General features: G+C 32.5%; 1 protein-coding gene across 1 annotated transcript in view; it reads right to left on the bottom strand.

Moving 5' to 3' along the window:
- Nucleotides 1-8,642, bottom strand: part of LOC143921589 (1-phosphatidylinositol 4,5-bisphosphate phosphodiesterase epsilon-1-like) — a 67,236-nt gene extending 58,594 nt beyond the window's left edge. The window contains exon 1 of the mRNA XM_077444940.1: nt 8,575-8,642. Coding sequence (XP_077301066.1) covers nt 8,575-8,641 — 67 coding nt within the window. The 5' untranslated portion in view covers nt 8,642. The remainder of the gene's footprint in view (nt 1-8,574) is intronic.
- Between the last annotated feature and the right edge of the window lie 11,693 nt (nt 8,643-20,335).

Genomic DNA, 20,335 nt, shown 5'->3' with positions numbered 1-20,335 from the left:
CTTAGACAGTGGATACTCTCTCTCATGTTCCCACGTTAAAGTATCATAGAGACCTACATATGTACATACATATAAGGACAAATTCGATAACACTAATATTTCGAGAAATACATAGCATATTTAAAATGCAAATTTGAGATGCTATAAGCTCGAATTTGTGAGAGACAGAATGGGTTGCCGATTTTGGTTGAACCGTTTCAATAATGAAATCAAAAAATTAGCAAACTCTTTTGAGTTTTTTTTCGTGGAGCGTACCGTCCTGGAAATATGGTCACCCTTAGTTAAAGATATGTGATCAATATTTGCTCCGTATAGAAAATCCAATCAGTTGATACCCAGACATTGAAAGTTGCCGAATATTCAATTCAATTACAGTTCAATTTGCATCCCGAGGATGGCATCGATGCACCATCAGTGATTTTAAGTCGCTCTCGATCGGGTGGTTTAACCCCCTTCGCCCACCCCAAACAATTTTCCTTTCCAATCCGGCGTTTCGCCTATTAGACTGTTGCGAAATTTCTTCCATCGACATTAACCCGTTCGCTCCGAGGGTTCCATGTCTATTAAGGCAAGAAATTGTAATCGCTCTAATCCAAAACTACCCTTCGTCCCGCGGCGACCCCATGTCGTATCCGAGCTCTATATTCGTCCCAGACGAAGGGAAACCATTGTAGTTTATTCGGTCGAATAGAAATATTAATGAGACAATGTATGTACATATGTATGTATATACATGTGTGCGTCTCTTAAACTAATGTCGCGTGTTAATTGCAAAGTCTGCATAACAAATTGGACCCAATTATCCGAAAATATTACGATACGTATCGACCGGCTCGATGTGCTAACGTTTATGTTATATAATGGCAGATATCCTTGGCCAAAATTGCTGCTTGAGAAGACTAAAGAATATTATATAATATATTGCGTCATTAGAGTCCTAATATAATAACTCCACAAGACCTAATCGTTAAAGTTGATGTTCAGCGTTTTGAATATATTTAGTTAAATTTTAGTTGAATTGTATGTTCATTTAGATTTTATAATATTTTCAACAAATGTTTTGCACGTTGATATTTTAATGGTTGGTTTTGGAAAATAGCTAATAAGTGATTTGAAATTAAAGTTAAAACTTTTGCAGATTGTATTGTCAAAAAAATAGGAAAATTCAACAAACGCCTTTATAAGAATATGAAAAAAATAATAAAATTCATAATCAACTAAATTGTGTAAGTTCTGATATACATACTTATGTATCTACATATGTATAAGTATGATTGTATGTACATATGTAGTATATATTTGTAATTTTTTTTAATTAATATTTTTCCATGATGCCATTACGGGTTTCCCCCGAGCGACATCTATGGTATTAAACTATGAATTATATATAAACGACATCAATGGTACATATATAAATTTATAGATACTATAATAGGATTGATTTGGAGTCACAACTTACATAAGTTATACTATTATATTCATTCCAACAAGAAACATAAATAGTAGCTATTAGAATAGACGTGATATAAATTGTGAAAGAAAAAAAAGCATTTAAAAATCAAATATTTATAAAATGCTTATTCCGTCACACTGATTGTTCGTACAGATGATACACCGTTTAAATGCGCGGTTTTTTAAAGAGTGCTCACTGTTTTTGTCAAGTGCATAAATAAATGCGTACTCCTGGTTACTAATAAATAATAAAAAAAATATATTATTATTTAGGCCGTTGATAATCAACGGGCGATTTTGAAAGGGAATTGATATGTGATTGAAAATATATAATAAGTTAATTAATAGGTTTTTGAACTCTTTTTCCTATTATGCTTTACATTATTACATAACATTAGAATAACATAATACTATGATTACTAACAAAATTAAATTAAAATTGCAAAATAGAAAATGATCAGTAGATCAATAGCTATTAAAATAGATACAAAATGTATTGTGAACATAATTTAGTAATAATAAAAAGCATTTAAAAATCAAAAACAAAAATTTAATTCATTTAATTAATTCGGACGCTAGGTGTCTTGATTAAATAATTAATTTCTTTCGATAAACCACCTGGAACAATTTGGAAGTAGTCATTTTTTTAATTGGTGCGTCGAATAAAAACTATAACTTAATCCAATCCCAAAAACGAGGCTGGCGTTTTACGGCCATAAATTCTTGCGTAACGGGATATAATTTTAATGCGACGCATAGAATAATCAACTGGCTCTATACTATGTTTTAAAGAGTTAAAAAAACGAATAATCATACAAAATCGAACGATGCTTATCATACAATCGTCAACTCTCGAATAGACTTTAGCCTTCAGAGAAGGGATTGGTCTCATTTGAGGGTCTTGAAGAGCAGACTGGGATGAGTAATGGACGACGTAGATATATAATATATCGCATAAATATAGAAAAAATAATATACAATAACATTTCACATAAAATATACCCACTTACTTATATCTTTGTTGGTTTTTGATTTATAATACTTATTTATATGTATAGAGGCTCTTTATATTATACGTGCGTATATGTGAAGACGTTATGGCCATTCAGTTTATTTGTACGTGAACTTTTTCAACGGATTTTTGTCGAATTTTCCGGTCGCGGATTTTCCGCTCTTGGATAATGTTATATTCAATTTGTAAGCGATAAAATGCACAATGGACGTTTACGAGCACCTCTCTTCCGCGAAACGTTTCCACAAAACGTGTATGTATTTCAGTTTATTGCTAAATGAAATCGTATCGGAAAGTTCGCGTTTCGAAATGAGTTCAAAACTTAAATTCAAATTAACGTCAAAGTGAAATTTGGTGAATAGGAAAATCATATTTCCACAGGTATTTATGTAGGTTTATCTTTCTATTCATTCACTAATTTCATTTTAAATGAAAGGAAACGAGTCCTTTGCCAAATGACATGTACTTTTAATATATTTATAAGCAATTATGTAAAATCATTTGAGATGCTTTTCAGTAGGGATGTAATTTTATAAGATGTGACGAAATCTCATGTAAATTCACCAGGTAGCCAACGACACTCGTATTGTAATATATAACCTTTAGAATAATTCTATCCAGACAAAAGGAAGCTGTGAAGGGAAAACGTGGATACATAGAAGTATAAGAAATCGCTTATAAAGAAATCAAGATTCTATTACGGAAATTGTGACCTTTCCTTTTTGACAAAAGTTTGATCGAGATAATTTTAGGCCCTTTGACATTAAGCAAAGCAATGTTATATATTAAAATGTCGCAATTCTTTAATGTAAGCACTTTTTCCCCGGTAGTACTTTTGTATAAACTTTTTCATACAAAGCGAGTGTTTATCTTTCTCGACCTTTCTTCAAAACGACCGATCCATATATCTATGTATGTTTATTTTGCATGATTTCAATTTTTGTATGAAACGTTTCAAATACACAAACGCCTATAGGATTTCCTGCGCTAAAGGGGCAAATTCAAAAAGTTTCGCGGAAATTAACAGCTTCAAATCTAGCGAACAATCCGAATAAAGTACAGGGTAATTTCTACGAAACGAGGGTGTATTCGAGAACTTTCATTTGACGACTTCTATTAACAACAGCCATTATCTTGGAAATAAAAAATAAGTATTGCGATACAAACTTTAAAACAAATTTAATCATTTTCTAACACAATTTTTCTTAATATAATTGATCTGGATTGCAAGAATTTAAAGGGTGCGTAGGATAGCACAAGAACTTTTCGACTGATGAACACATGGTGCACGGTTAAATGATATAATGGCTAAGTTCAGGGGCGTGCAAACTTTTTTAGTATTCGAAGCGTGTCGTAACTTCTGAACCGCACGTGAGTCACACTTTAGTATATTCCAATATTTCAATCGAAAACTAAAATTCATTTCTTAACATTAGGAGCTCACTTTACACATAAGTAAGTATTTCCAAAACCATTAATTTTATTTTAAAGCTCCAAATTATGCGCCGCAAACTATTTTTTTCTATGAATACTTAGATTTTATCATTTCAACACATACGGCACCCCGAAAATTGCACACAAGACAATTATATGTCGACAATCAGGCGCAGAAAAGTGTGCATAAGACTACAGCGCGCAGTACAGCTCCAATAATAACGCGCAGACAAATACGCATCGACAATAACGCGCAGTACAAAACTAAAGCTAAAAATAGTGAATTTTTTATTTTATTTGATTTTACAGGACTCCTCATCGAAATATTATACATTAAATAGGGCTGTCGGTTTTGTTTTCTGCTAAATTTTCGAAATTCGAAAACGGGTTTTTAAATTTCGTAAGCGGGGTTTGAACTCTAGCATATTTTATATGCAAACATTTTTTTTAAATAATTATTATATACTAGTGGTGCTACCTGGCTTCGATCGGTAAATGAAAATTAAATAAAAACTATTTATTTAAATCGAAAGCAATTAATATTATTTAACAAACGACCACTCACAAACGTCTTAGACCAATCCAGCCAATCAGAAACGACTTTGACAACAGCCAATCAGAAACGAATTAAAGGCGCCATTTCAGTTTTATATATAAGATTAACAGCGTTAATATTAGGTTAATCGAAAAAAAACTCATTATTTTTTTAATCGACGATTAAAATGGTCTTTTCAGTTTCATCACAAATATTATTAAATAATATACATGGGAATATGTCTTTATTTACTTTTATATTTCGCGTTATTTTCAGCATAGTTTTCTTGCTCCCAATTGTCGGGACACCACACATACATATGCATGCAAAATATTTGCCATGTAGTTATTAAATTGCCTTGGGATAACTTTTACATTGCCTCTTAAAACGAAAAGAATCGAAAGTATTATAGTTACTACTTTTTTGATAGGTTGGATTTAAAATTATTAAAAATACGTATGGAACCGTTTCAGAATTATTGTCGAGTTGAAAATCGGGAAACTCTGATTTCAAATTTACAATTTGAACCAGTACATGCCTACATATACAAAAAACTCAAATAACAATTATTAAAAAAGCAGCACTGAAGTCAAAAACTTTTAGCATCCACTACTTTTTATTCTCAAATGAAAAGCAAATATATTACTCCAATGGTTACCATTGTTTTTCAATCCGCACGCCCCTGGCATAGTCGGTGTTGAAGTAACGCGTCAGCCCATTTGCGTAAAGAGCATAAATGTGTTTTAATATTTAAGTACAAAGTCGGTTAATTGTCAAACTGTTTGCACATTACAAATTTAATAAACGTTTCGAACGAGGAATTTGCAAAACTCAAGCCGCACTACCCGCCTTTCAAATGGGCAATTTGCACATATGACAAAGTTCACTTCGCCATATTTGACTACTCATAATACCATACAAACGCGTAAACATTCAGAATGGTTCCCAACCTAATCTAAAAAGTATAATACAGATTGCTTGCGGAGCCACTGCAGCCAGTTTCTGAAGCTCGTTTTTCAACATTTTTATTCTTGACAAATGAATGTGTAAAAAAAAAGGGAACGTTGACGTGTGCTACGATGGCTTTTCTCGTGGGTACGTTGAAAAGGCCAGTGGCAGTCTGGATAAAAGATGGCTCTATACTCTTTTGTTATTTTATGACAGAGATGGTCAACCGCATTATATATAAACGTCTTTATATTTACATGTCGTGATATTCATTTTCAATTATAAGACTCATGCGTAAAAATATAAGACTCATTGACGTCATACGAAGGGCGAAAAGAAATAATGTGCTACGTCATAGAAACAATATGCGTCATGATATTGGTATATGTATTAGTAAAGTTTAACCAAAAAGGTGGAGGAACACATCTATACCTCCAACACGTAATAGTTACACAGCAAACTCTAAAGCAAGGTATTCTAAAATTATGCTCTCCTTTTTGTTTTTTAATATAATTATTTTATGCGATTTTATTTTTATCAAACAAATGTGTAAATTATATTTGACATGACAGGAATTGCACCAAAGCGATACATATGGTTAGATTATTTTTGTACATAAGTACTAACAATTTTTCAAACATTAAAGTATGTAGATAGAATACAATGGATATATCTAATGGACAATCAGCAAATTTTTTGATATACAGAAAATTTGTAAGAAATACATTATGTAGGTATTTAGAATTTTTATAAGATTTGACAAATTCTAGATGCTAATAACTCAAATTTGGGAGAAACTGACGGAGAGGATAACGATTTATTGTATCCGTCACAACAAAAATCCAGAAAAATCGGAAAATTCTAAAAGAAGACGGTCGATCTGTAATTTAATAACCGCAAAATCTCGCCAGCAGTGTATTTAGCCCGGGCTTTAAACCATGACCTCTTTGCTGGTATGTAATATTTCTATCAGTGCATTACTTTGTGTCAATGAATTTAGCTTGGGTTTAACGCAAAATTCAACTATATTTTTTTTATCGCGAAAGACTTTCTATCGTCATATGTATGTAAATACATACATTAGCCAGCAGCATAGCTCGGACGTTAAGCTTCTGCTTACCGTCAAGAAGGTGCCGGGTTCTATCCCTGAATGAAAATGAATTTTTCAGAGTATGCTGTTGGTCAGACCTGGATTTGTGACTCCAGGTTGATCGTTTCCTATCAGAGTTTGCCAATTTTCTCTGATTTCATTGTTGAAACGGTTCCCGGAAAAAAAATTGGCTAAAAATCCTTCCTACCTACTATGTCACCACTATTTGAAATTTGATGGATGTACAATAAAAATGTATGTACAATTCATAGATGTCTCGTTAATTTGCGAGTTTTTTCAGTGTCTCGCAATTCAACGACTTATAATAAAAAAAATGCTGCATTTGTATTTGTAATTGGCCAGGAAGGCGCATTGGGATTTACCTGTAAGGCCTTCCTGGTATATATGTAAAATAAAATAAATAAATAAATAAATATGAGCCGTTATAATTGAAAATGACATATATTACTCTATGATGACATACATATATTCGAGAAATATCTTGAAAAACATGTAATACGTTCAGTCTGTTTTCTGAGATTCTGGACATATCGAATGTCCGAATATCAAAATGATAACAATTTTTAAATTAAGTCAAACAGAAATAGGGTTTTAAGAACTAAAAAATTGAACTTTGCCACTTTCAAATATAATGGCTCGTTTCATTAACACCATAACCCAGCATTGCTTGGGCAGGAAATAGTTGAAAAAAGTTTAATTGAAATTTAACTAAAAATTGAACTTTTTCAGAAAATTTTGTAGTCTTTCAGTCCTACAATCAAATTTGGTGAAAAATTGAAAAAGATTTGCATATCGATCAAACAAAAATTCAAGTTTATGTTTATTGGATCTAAAGACTATGTATATATTAAGGTCCTAAAGAGTGTCTGTCTAATCAGCGGAAATATGATTTTTTCAGAGGAGTAACAATTAAATACTAGAAATCTCACATAAAATACTAAAAATATTGAGATCTCAGTTAAGCAAACTGGGACAAGATGTAAGGATGTCAAAATAAAACCTGACAGATTACTAGTACAAGTTGGTACAATGCTTCAGAAGCGTCTGGGAAAATCAAATCAGCTCAATCTGCCAAAGACTTATATCATACCTACGTATATATTAACCAACTTAAGATGTGTACGTTCTCCTGGAATAATTTGATTAAGATATTGAGCTCCCGATGCAACACTGTACATAAACATACGTACATACGTATAGTAATTGCGTTACTAAACATGCAGTCTATATTTTGATATGCACCGTAATAAAATGATCAAATTAAAACCATCTGCAGTGTTTTTGAAACTGAAAATTGAATTTCCGCTACTTTCAAACATAACGGCTCATATGTGTTGTATATAATGTACATACGTACATCAACACGAAGCAAATGTGCAATAATGATCTCACATTGTTCGAACCGGAAGTGAAAATGGAATTACAGTAACCATTAATATATATTTAATATTTTATTTGTACTTTTGGATATTTAATTGTGTTTTCGTGTATATATCCTAGCCATAGTGATGCCCTGGATTATATCTGTAATGCAACTATAGCTTTATTGTAGTAAACATATAAATAAATATACAAATATGTATATCCATACTTTCATAAATCATATTTTAAGCCATAAATAAATAACCATACATATTTCATATACAAATAACAAACTAACGAAAATATGTACTATACTCAACACCGAATAAAATTCATACATAACAAAGTATGTAATTTTTACTGATGAAACCAAACCCACGTAAATAATTTAAATATCATAAATCCATTTTACACGGCATCAAAGCAAACCCACAAAATTCAACGAAAATAAATAAACAAAATTTCCTCTTTATATTCGAGACTGACACAAGATAGGACCGGTGCGTTATTTTCGCACTTTTGAACCACACTGTACACCGAAACGGCACGTATTCGTTTCAAAGCTCGTTCTGTGCCTAATGGCGAGATCAGTTTTCTCAAATTGATTCCAACATCGTTCGCACACTGTGTTCAATCAAACGTTACTAACATCCACACAATACAAACCGAAATACAGCACATAAAACCTATATACATATGAATATGATCATTTTTATTTACCGTTGTCTTGGTCTGCAGACGTTTTCCCACCGTCCAAATTCACCATGTTCCTATCAGAGTCTCTCATACCCTGCCTGAAAACAATAAAATACAACATTAAAGCATCTCTAAACATATATTACATATAGTATGATAACAAAAACGGGCTTTTAAGTATGCATTACGTGTCATGTCGCTCAACTTTTCCGATTGTCGGTTACACAAAATGGCGTTCACTTCCCGTTCATTATGACATGAAAACTGTCAGATAGCGTTACAGATTTTATTGTGTGTATACGTTCGCTGGAGCTCATGCTGTTGAAACTATTGTGAAATATGTATATTGTGTAGACGTTTATCGTGAGTGTATATATGTATGTATATACACATATATATGTACATTGACGTCACGGCACATCGAATGCTTGAATTGATAAATCGGATAATTTAACAGTCTAAGGAGGCGCGCGCGCTCATTCATTAAAGGATAATTTGTTTGAACCATTTTCGTTCACAAAGGAATTATAAATTAGATAAAATAGGGACGAATCGATTCACAGACACAACTTTCTTCATTATAAAACAAAGTGACCGACTGAAATACCTGTAACAAATTAAATTCAATGCCATTTGCATTGATGTAACAGACTGCTATCGTCTTTCCATTATTATGCTTATTATTATTAACTTATGATCACATCTAGCTTTGTTCAATTTTATTTCAAAACGGATGGAAATGATCAAGTAAATTATTTACGATCGGCGTTTTGCCAACAAGTCCATCAGCCTAAAATACGCCGATGGGCGTTGTTTTTTGAGTATGTAAAAAATAAACAAGAATATTACCCGCTAAGCCTTTCCAGGTGTTGCATAAAAAAAATGCATTGAACATGGGTCGTGTAATCCGTGTCAATGTGCATAAAGACTGGTTTACAACGCAATTTCTGAATTTATCACCATAGCAGAATTTCTCAATGGAAATCCAGTATTTTAGATTGTGGCTTGGCATTTATATTGTGAGCATTACATTATTAACAACAATGAAGAAGATGGAACTAGTTTTGGAAAAAATACATTATAGACTTATTTTGTTTATTTCATATTGTTGCGATATATATTAGAGAGTCTAAACACACCTTTACAAAACTCGAAATCCTCAGCGGTAGTTATCTAGGGTAGTGATCTAAGGTTTGTTTGGATTAGCTACAATTTTTATACCTGCTTTCTATCGGATTTCTAAATAATTCTAGTTGGAAATGTTCAGCGAGGCGGACTTTCAACAGAAAAGACGTCAGCACTCAAAGGGTTAAACAACAAAACATTTTTTCTCATATGTACATACATATATACATACATACACCTATACATATGTATATTAACGTCACGTAACCCAGCATTCTATTTATAATTTCAGTCATCATCAATTATCTCTACCTTCATTTCTCATCTGGAATATATGTACATATGTCCATATATACATAATATACATATATTCCAGATGCCTTAAAAGCCTTGAATCTTCATAGCAATCGGTTGAATGGTATATGAACCCATACGTGACAGACAGAAAAAAATGACAAACGTTGATTTTTATATATGTACATATATAGATATGATGTTAGCGTATGAATTAATGGAAGCAATTATATTTCATTATACGGACAGTTTACAACCTTTCTGATGTTTTCAAGCAAAGATCTAAAAATACGGATCATTATGACATGGGACTTCATTTGTAAATTGAATTTCAAAAAAGCTTCCTTTTTCAAACACTTTACTTTGTAGAAGTTTTTCTTTCGGGAAAGGTTTTTCTCTATACCTATTCCGTTAAATCGAGGTTCTGCTGTACCATTTTTATTTAGCTGCTAACAATCAGACCTCTCATCATTCTCAAAAGCACATTTAGCCCGAGCGTCCAAAAGCAACCCGCATACATATACATACATAAAATCGCAACCTTATCGATTGACCGTTCCATCTATTGTACAGACATTTTTCACACGTATTTTTGTTCCAGAAATCATATTATATTTCCACCGCCACTGTGCACAGTTTCGAATTATTCACGTCACGTTCCCAGAGAACCTTCAGGGAGCCGAGTGAGAATACGTAAAACAGAAGGTATACTTATTTCCATACCACACACCCACCTATTTTTACAAACATTTTTATTTTCGCCCGTCGAGAAATGAATGCAGCCGAGTGACGAATATAATCTCGACAATATCCTATTAACGGGTCAATCTTCATAAATAAATCACAGACGAATTTCGCATAGGGGTCGTCTAATTCGGTATACACGCGAGTGTATCGCATTACCCCATATGAATGTATGTACGCCCGATTGAGTTTTAATGAATTGATCGATTATTCAATTGGTTGGCCTAATTGAAAACATTCTCGGTTATACATATGTATGTATATTGTTTCGCGATTCCGTTTATTATATTCCGATGCCACAAGTGCTCGTTTGTTTCGTGTGTGCGTGTCGTTTAGGGTGCGTGAGCAATGTTCGTATGTACTGAGATAAATCAAAGATTGATTAGGGATTAATGTTCGTTTCGGAATTTTGGTTTATTTCTTTTATTTTTTTGTTGTTTATGTGTGTTATTGATTGAGCGTTCACGTACAGCTGTCGTCAATCGTTCAGGTGATGAATTTATTTATTTATAGTATTGCTCGGAATGCTAACAACGCGCTTTAACATTGACAAATAGCATTGGTAGAAGCAGAAAATTTTTTGAGCGAAGTTTCACCAAGCTAGAATGCTATATATGACGTTTACAAATAGTCGGAATATAAACTTGTTGAATGTTTTCATATCGAAAAATGTACACTTATTAAGTATATATGTATGTATGTACATATGTCTTTGGATGTTAAAAGCATATGCTTTTCTTATTACTTACTAGCATTTTTTTCATACACGACTTTTCCTAGTTTGCATAAGTACAGAAAGAAACTACATATGCTCGATTGAAATAATTAAACTTTTCAAAAAATAGATTTTTCGTTTTCATTAAAAAATATGATGCATTAACCTAATATGTATTCGGATGAGGGATCTCAAATCGGTGTATTCAAATACTTTTTATACCAACTTATTTTTTTTTGTTTTCAATTTATAGCTCTTTTTAAAATTTAATAATATATTTACCTTTCTAAAACTTAATCTAAATAATTGAAAGCTACTATTCGAATATATTCAATAATTTCATAACCCTAATTTGGATATTAAAAGCATATACTTTTTTATTTTAACACAAAACTTTTCCTAGTTTGTATATATCTACAGATGGAAACTATATAATCAATTTAAATATTGAAACTGTTCAAAAATTTTTTTTTTCATTTTAATACAAAAAACATGACACTACTTGTGCATCAACTTATATAGGTATATATAATTTGGGTGTTAAAAGCAAATACTTTTCATTTTACTAATTAGCATTTTTTCATACACAACTTTTACTAGTTTGTAAATTAATTAGTTCGGGAAGAGTACATACCTACATAGTTTGATCTCATAATTGAATAAGTATCACAAATATTAATTTCTTTAACAATTTTCTTACGGATATATAAGAGAATGATAATTTGTAGCTGTTATTAAAGATAATTCTTTCAGCTCAGAATTGTGGGATTTTCCATGTAAGAAAAAAGCCGCTTGTCATAAAATCAAAAGGATTTTGCATTAAAAAGACCCCACGTTGAAAACAATCAACACAGAATCTTTGTGGAACTGAAATCCAAGCAGGTGTCAGATTTTAATTTCAGATAAGTCAAAGATTGTTTGACGAGAGACGTTTAACTGTTTTTTTAACTAAAACGTAGACGTGTTGATTATGCTCACGTCAAATTTTAAAAACATTAAAAACCTAATTTTCCACCCGCCCCTGTTTGCACTCGTCAAAATCGAGCGTGAAATTTTATAGTTTTTTATTTTTCCGATCGACTAGAAAATCAATTTTTATTTCACATGCACTTACTTGTCAATCTGTCAAACGATTTATAAAACGTACGAGAAATTTTCGAAATTTATATATACTCAACACGGGAATGATTGATTCCTACACTAATCTATGTGTAAGTGACAATTTATTTATGTACATATAATGTGTTTGTCCAATTCTATACAATGAAAATTTTATTTATTTTATTTTTATTTTTACATAGAAAAACAATGCAGCATTTCAGTATTACATAAATCACAGTATTTCCAGAAGCTGAAGAACACGAAATAACAATTAATTACAGAATGAGACATTTGTGGATTGAGACAATTATGGATTTAGATTTTGTACATAATTTTTACAAATTATACACACAATAAATACAGAAGGTTTGTGACAACAGGAAAGGTGATTTTTTGCCAATTTTGAGGAACTGTTTCCACAATGATCAGATAAAATTAGCAAACTCTGATAAGAAACGATCGATTTGGAGTCACAAATACCCCGAAATCTAACCAGCAGTATGGCGGATCGAACCTACTGATCACTTGGTGCTAAACATACACGCTACCATTAAGCCGTACTGCTGGCTAATGAAATAAATTAAAACTGATATAATCTGGATATTATGTCAAAATAAATGTTGCGACAACTAACAAATGAATTTTCAAGATGGTTCTTTTTAATCCATTGATGACAGTTTTAAATGTTTTCCATTGTGAAACTTTTTTGCCTTAGGGATATATGTATGTCGACATACATACATATGTATATGTACATAACTGAAAAGGTGGTTTTATAAAAGTGAATTATTGAAATAGTTTACATATGTTTTTCAAAATAAATAGTGAAATTTATTTGTATCAAAATGGGTGAAATTTTTAAAACATTCAAGTAAAAAAGTCGTGACGAAAACAAAGTTATGACGTCTTTGAAAGTTATCTTTTATTTAACAAAGAAAAGACTTATAGTTTGAAACTTTTATCAAAAAATTGTATTCCATTGAAGAACACAATTTTAAAAATAAAACAATAAACGACGATGATAATCAGTATTTTTTTTAAATAAAGCGATAAGTGCAAAAAAAAGATTTTATATTTCTTTAAATTCAATCAAATTTCATTTCTTCGTGTAAGTAAATATATAAACCCGCAACAAACCTCAGTGGTATGCATATACTGCTAGCAACAGCGGGGTCACGGATTCAAACCCAGATCCAGTGTTGCTAGCCAGACCATGGATATTTATGACTCAAGGTCGATCGTTTTCCATCAGAGTTTGCCATTTTATCTGATTTCATTGTAGAAACGGTACCTACCTAATTGGTAATTAATTACCATTTGTCAACATCATTTGAATTTAATTTGAAATCTATAATAATATTATAAAGTACATGTGTATGTAAAAAGTTGGCCATGGGTGTCAGCTTGGAGCAATCCCGTAATGATATCATTGTAATTTTTTTTTTAAATTAAAAAATAAATAATAATTATATTTTTATGGATTTTTATATATTATTCGATAAGTGAATGTCGGCTTGTCTAAAAAGCCGTCGCATCTAAAATTTTCAAAGTACATATTACATAATCAATTATTTTTCAAATTAATTTTAATAATGGTTCAAAAGTGCAGGAATATTATAGAATTAAACAGTTCATAATAATGAATCGTATAAGGCAAACCTTTTTTTTTAAATCAACAAAAGAAACACAACAGATAACATATTAGGTCTGTGAGGTAATTCTCCAAAAGGGATGGCAACGTTTCATGACGCTGACGTCACAATCAAAGCAATTTACTACATACAATAATATACCGACCGTAAACAAGTTTTGCTTTAAAAAAATAAAAATTATCAACGCTTGAAACTTCAATTATTTCAATTATCAAATATCACTGTTCTACACTATTTTAAATCGGTAAAATTGCGAGCTAAAAACTCTAAGGGTCTAAGGTAAAAAATTCGTGTCATCGTGCATACAGCGCACACAACACAAAACCGTGCTCTACTAATACGAGTTTTTATCTCGAAAATTTACCAATTTAAAATTCAGCACACTTCCAATTAAATCTTTTAAACGAAAACAAATAATAATGTGGCCAGAACACTATCCCAATAAACATGTTTAAATAGAAAATACTCAATATAAATTAGTATTAACAGTGGGAAAAAATCCCAAGTGAAAATACGCACTTTTGACTTTTGATTTAAACTGGACGACTACTTAGAGAGATTTGAAAGCTAAAAATTACTACAAATGAAAGATAAAATACCCGACTATAGATTCCAATATTCATTTTGAACAGAAAATTGACAGATTTTGAGACATCGATCGAACTACACCAAGATACATAAAAATCGCGCGATTTAAAAAACACATACATATATCTCCGAATTTCGAGCCAATCAAAATTTTTTATTACCATATTCGTATTCACTGGGCACAGAAAACTATAAGAAAAGTCATATCTCGTCTCTGAACCAAAAAGTCGTCATTTGTCGAACAGTGTATTCAATCGACAAAGCAGGTGAATTTTCAGCATTTGACTCAATTTCGCTGCTTACGTTGACCAACCAAGCAACCGGTTACGTGTAATTTTGCATAAAAATGACGATCCCAACAACTCTATGTATGTATATGTACATATGTATAGTATACCTATACGATGTACCTACGCTTGAGTACAATCCCGATTATTCCAACGCTGCGGGAGCATATGTACACATGCACGAACATGCGAACACAAATTGATGTTCGGCAATATATATATATATATATATATATATATATATATATATATATATATATATATATATATATATATATATATATATATATATATATATATATGTATGTACATATGTACATATATGTAAATACAGACGATTAATTAAAGTTCGGAACAAGTTCTCGTCTGTAAAACGATTAGAAGACAGACGAGAAAGTGGCGTGTTGGCCGTCTGCGCTCGATTCTATTCCGTTCTTAAAAGTTTTCATACAAAGAGATGCTTATGAAAGTGTATCACGTATACTCGTATAATATGCGAGGGAATTTCCACGCTGAAAAGGTTTCTTCAGAGCTCGCGTGCCCACCACTATAACGTTTCAGCGACAACGACTACGAGTAAGAATACGGCCACGGTTACGACGCTTTCACGATTATGTGCAAAACATCGATTTTCAGCAAACTTACGACTGACTAAAGACCTATTCGGTCTACCCAAGTTCCCGGTTTCGGATCGTTGACGTGTCTGATGCAGTTTCAACGGGAAACCGATACAATCTTCCGATACTGGGAAAAAATATACCACTCGTTGTATACCTACATATGTACATACATATAAGCCCACTTTAAAGGTCAATGAAGTCGACCAATGAAGCCATCTAATCTGAGAAACAATATGAGAAACCCTTTTGTCGGAAAACGAGATGGTTCTCCAGTACCAACCGTACATTACCGCTCTATTAAATACAAATATGTATATAAAAAAAAAGTTTTTTAAAAACATACTTCTTCTATAATTTGTATATAAAATTATTATTTTGAACAAAAATACCAATAATTTCTTTTTACTATCGCCATCTATGTTTCAAACTAATAAACAAACGTCAAATAGAATGTCGGCGGGCAAAGTACAAACGCGTCTTACACGATATATTTGCACCATCGTAATGGTGGAGGCTCCATTTACTTATATTGATGACCAAAATGAGGAATATGGCAAAGTATGAAAACGATCGGATAAGAGGCAAACTTTTTCTTGAATTGCAATCGTAAGTGAAACGTAAAGGAGGTATGTAAAAAAACCCCGCAATTTACCTACCTGTACACAGCAATCACAGCGTTCAATCACACATTTAATAATAAATAAATAAAAAAAGAAAACCTGCATGCATATACCTATACATAACTATAAAGGAGCGTGGACTAGTGGTTAGAAGTGGTCATGGGTTTGAGTCCTACTGGTTGCTGCTGGCCAGACCTTGGTTTGTGACTCCAGGTCGATCGTTTGCTATAAAAGTTTGCCGATTTATCTGATTTTCATTGAAACGGTTCCTGCAAAATTGGCATCCTGATTTACATATCTCTCTCGCAAAATTCGAGCTATTCGGCATCTCGATTTTTCGCTGGTTTGTGTAAATGCTGCAAATTTCTCTATAGATGACTTTGTGGATGTTCATCGTATTTGCCTTGTACAATAATGCTTACAATGTTTCTGTACAATGTTTGGCCATAGATGTCGTGTTTAATATAAAAATATATAGTAACTAGTGTTGTGACCGTTGAAATTTCTACGCGTGGTTTCGGAAACAAATTGATACATGATTTAAAATAAAGTTACAATACGTTTAGTAATAATTAATCAGAATCGGAACTAAAACAGAAATCGGGAATCGGAACTGAAACAGGGATCGGTATCCGGAACTGAAAATGGAGTCCGTATCCGAAACAAAAAGGAATTCAGAACCGGAAATGATCAGGATCCAGAACTAAAAAAGGAATTGGGATCCGGAACTGAAACAGTAATCGAGATCCGGAACTGAAACACTAATCGGGATCTGAAACTGAAACAGTAATCGAGGCTGCCGTACCGAGGGGGCGCCCCACTGGGCCCCCCGGCACTCTCGTGGCCGCCGCCCCCCGGTGCCCCCTGGCTGCCTTGAAGCTGTCGCCGCGAGACTGCTGCCCCAGGGCTATCGCCCCGTGGCTACTGCAAATCGAAATCGAAACTGGTGGTTTCGGAATGGAATTGATAAATGAATTATAAATTACGAAGTGGTACGTCCTATGCATCGCTGGCTTCAGACCCCCCCCCCGCTTCCCCGCTATCCTGTATTACGATAGCGGATAAAGTATCGCGCTACACCTGTTTGCATAACATATGCTCCTGGTATTCTAAAATTTGTTTTTTCGAAATCCCCATACTGTCCCCACGTCCTGTCATGTAATATATAATTGATATATATTGATTTGTATATTTAATTCGTAGCGATCTGTAAGACGAATTTGCATGGTTGATTGAATAATAAAATACACATATAAGGACTATACGGGGTAAAAATCCAAAAAAAAAAACAAGTGACAGTTCTTTTCAGTGCATCGAGAAATAAACAAATCCGTTGACCACCTGTACCACGTGTACCTTCGCGAATTCAATCATACATTTATGTATGTATCTTTAGGTACATATGCATGTATGTACATATGTACGCAGATCCATGCATATACATATATAATATGCAACATCCACTCGAGTGAATGCGCACATGTTAACGCTAACAGTCATCGCCCGTTCGCATTCTCACATGCAAAATCAATATTCACCGAGGATGTGCACGAATATAAACAGAGTAATTCAGATCAAATTGAAGTCGCACTTAAATATTTTATGGCAATATTGGTTACTCAGTATTGGAAACAGGAAGCTTTTAGAATGTCGAGCGATGCATATGTTGACGACTATTTAATTTTTTATTTATTTATTTTATTTATTTATATATATTTTAGCTATCAAGCTAATTTAAAAAAAAAATACATCTTAATTATTATACTTAACTCTAAAATTTATAATTAACTTATATGTACTGTCCCTCACAGAGGTGTCTCTTCGCACCTCGCAGGAATGCATCCATGTTTTTAGCAGACCTGACGCACTCAGGGAGGGCATTATACATGAGCACACCCCTGTGAAAAACACCCCCAGCCGTCTTATTCTTTCTTACTCTACTTACAACTAGTTTGTCCTTATTTCTAGTATAAAAACTATGTTTATCTCTATTCCTTATTATATAATCATCAAAATACTTAGGTAATAACTTATGATCTAACTTATAAACAAAAGACAATGTACTAATATTTAGACTAATTCTAATACTCATCCATCCTAATTCATCTAACATACTTCCAATACTCTTAAATCTACTCACATTCAAAATAGCTCTCATAGCTTTATTCTGTATTTTTTGCATTTTTTCTAAATCTTGGCCACTAAACAAATTAAGCACAGTGGCACAATAAACCACATGTGGCAAGACAATTGAATTAAACACTAAAATTTTACTTTTTTTACTTAAAATATTTCTTAATCTACATAATACACCAACTTTTCTAGCCATTTTTTTTATTATATAGTCAGCGTGCATTTTAAAATTTAGTCCTGAATCTATGTATACACCTAAGTATTTTATATTTTCAACTTTTTCAATTAACTTATCATCAATTCTAATTTCATTCAATATATTTTTATTTTTACCATTCAACCACATCATTTTTGTTTTATTCACATTCAACTTTAATTTATTTTCACACAACCAGTCATTCACATAATTTAATTCTATATTTAAAATCTCAGACATTACATCAACATTCTTTCCAATTATATATATCAATGTATCATCTGCAAACAAATGTATTTTACACATCTTAATTACCTTAACAATATCGTTTATATATAATATAAATAATAAGGGTCCCAATTTGGACCCTTGCGGCACTCCATGAGGTGTTACAAATTCAGAGGATAACACCTTATCAATTTTTACTCTTTGCCTTCTATTATTTAAGTATGATTGAAGCCACTTTAATACTATACCATTTATTCCTAACTTATATAATTTTTGTAATAAAATATTCCTATCTACTGTCTCGAACGCTCGCTTAAAATCTAGAAAAACTGCTCCAACAACCATGCTAGATTCATCCATCGTCTCCATCCAATCAGAAACCACCAATTGGATAGCGGTTTCTGTTGAATGTTTCACTCTAAATCCAGACTGTTCCACAACCAAACAATCATTTATACTAATGAACCCTTTCAATTGAATCATAACGATTTCCTCCAGCATCTTCTCAACAATTGGTAACATATTGATGGGCCTCATTTCACTGGCTTTATGTGTGCCCGTAACCTTTGGTACCGGTACAATAGTAGACACCTTCCATGCATCCGGGACGGATCCCACTTCTAACGATTCATTTATTAATTTCAGTAACTGAGGTCCAACCATGTCCCAAGTGTTGATTAAAATATCTAGAGTCAATCCATCCATACTAGAAACTGATTTCATGCCCTTCAATACACCATTTAATCCCTCCATTTCCACTAATTTAAACCTTTCAAACTTATTTAAACCCAAATTAATATCATCATTCACACTATTATGCCTTGTTTGTATTGAATTAACTATATCATTCACACTATTGATGTAAAACTCATTCAATCTTTCAACCATATCCTCTTTATCATTATATACTACTCCCTCGACTTCTAATTCATTCAAAGAAACATTTTTTCCCCCGGAAATCAAAGTTTTAATTATTCGCCACATTTTTGTGGGATCTTTTTTTGCACCATCAATATTTCTTTCATGCCAATCCCTCTTCGCATTACGTAAAACATTCACACATTTATTCCTCTTTCTTTTATACTCTAACCAAGCCTTTTCTAATTGGATTCCATCCATAGCCTTAATAATTTTATATCTTTTATAACTAACATTCTTATCAACTAAGCTTTCCTTTACTTCCTTGGTAAACCAAGGTTTCAGCTTATGCTTATGCATGATTCTTGTGGTTTTTACGCATTTACTTTTAGAATATGTTATATTACGATACATTATCTCCCACATTTCATTCACACTATCACCATCCTTTCCCCATACACACTCCTTTAACAATTCATTCATCAATTGATAATCAATGCTTTCTCTTTCAGTCACCTGCATATTTTTAAGTCCTCCGTTACTAAACCGCTGTCCCAAAAACATGTTGACAATAGAATGGTCTCCTATTTTCGGTACATCTTTCACCTCACACCGCAGATCCAT

The sequence above is a fragment of the Arctopsyche grandis genome, chromosome 13 (genome assembly GCF_051622035.1).
Source record: "Arctopsyche grandis isolate Sample6627 chromosome 13, ASM5162203v2, whole genome shotgun sequence".
Taxonomy (NCBI): Eukaryota; Metazoa; Arthropoda; class Insecta; order Trichoptera; family Hydropsychidae; genus Arctopsyche; species Arctopsyche grandis.
Note: the sequence above shows the minus strand (reverse complement) of the source record. Positions and strands in the feature narration are given on the sequence as shown.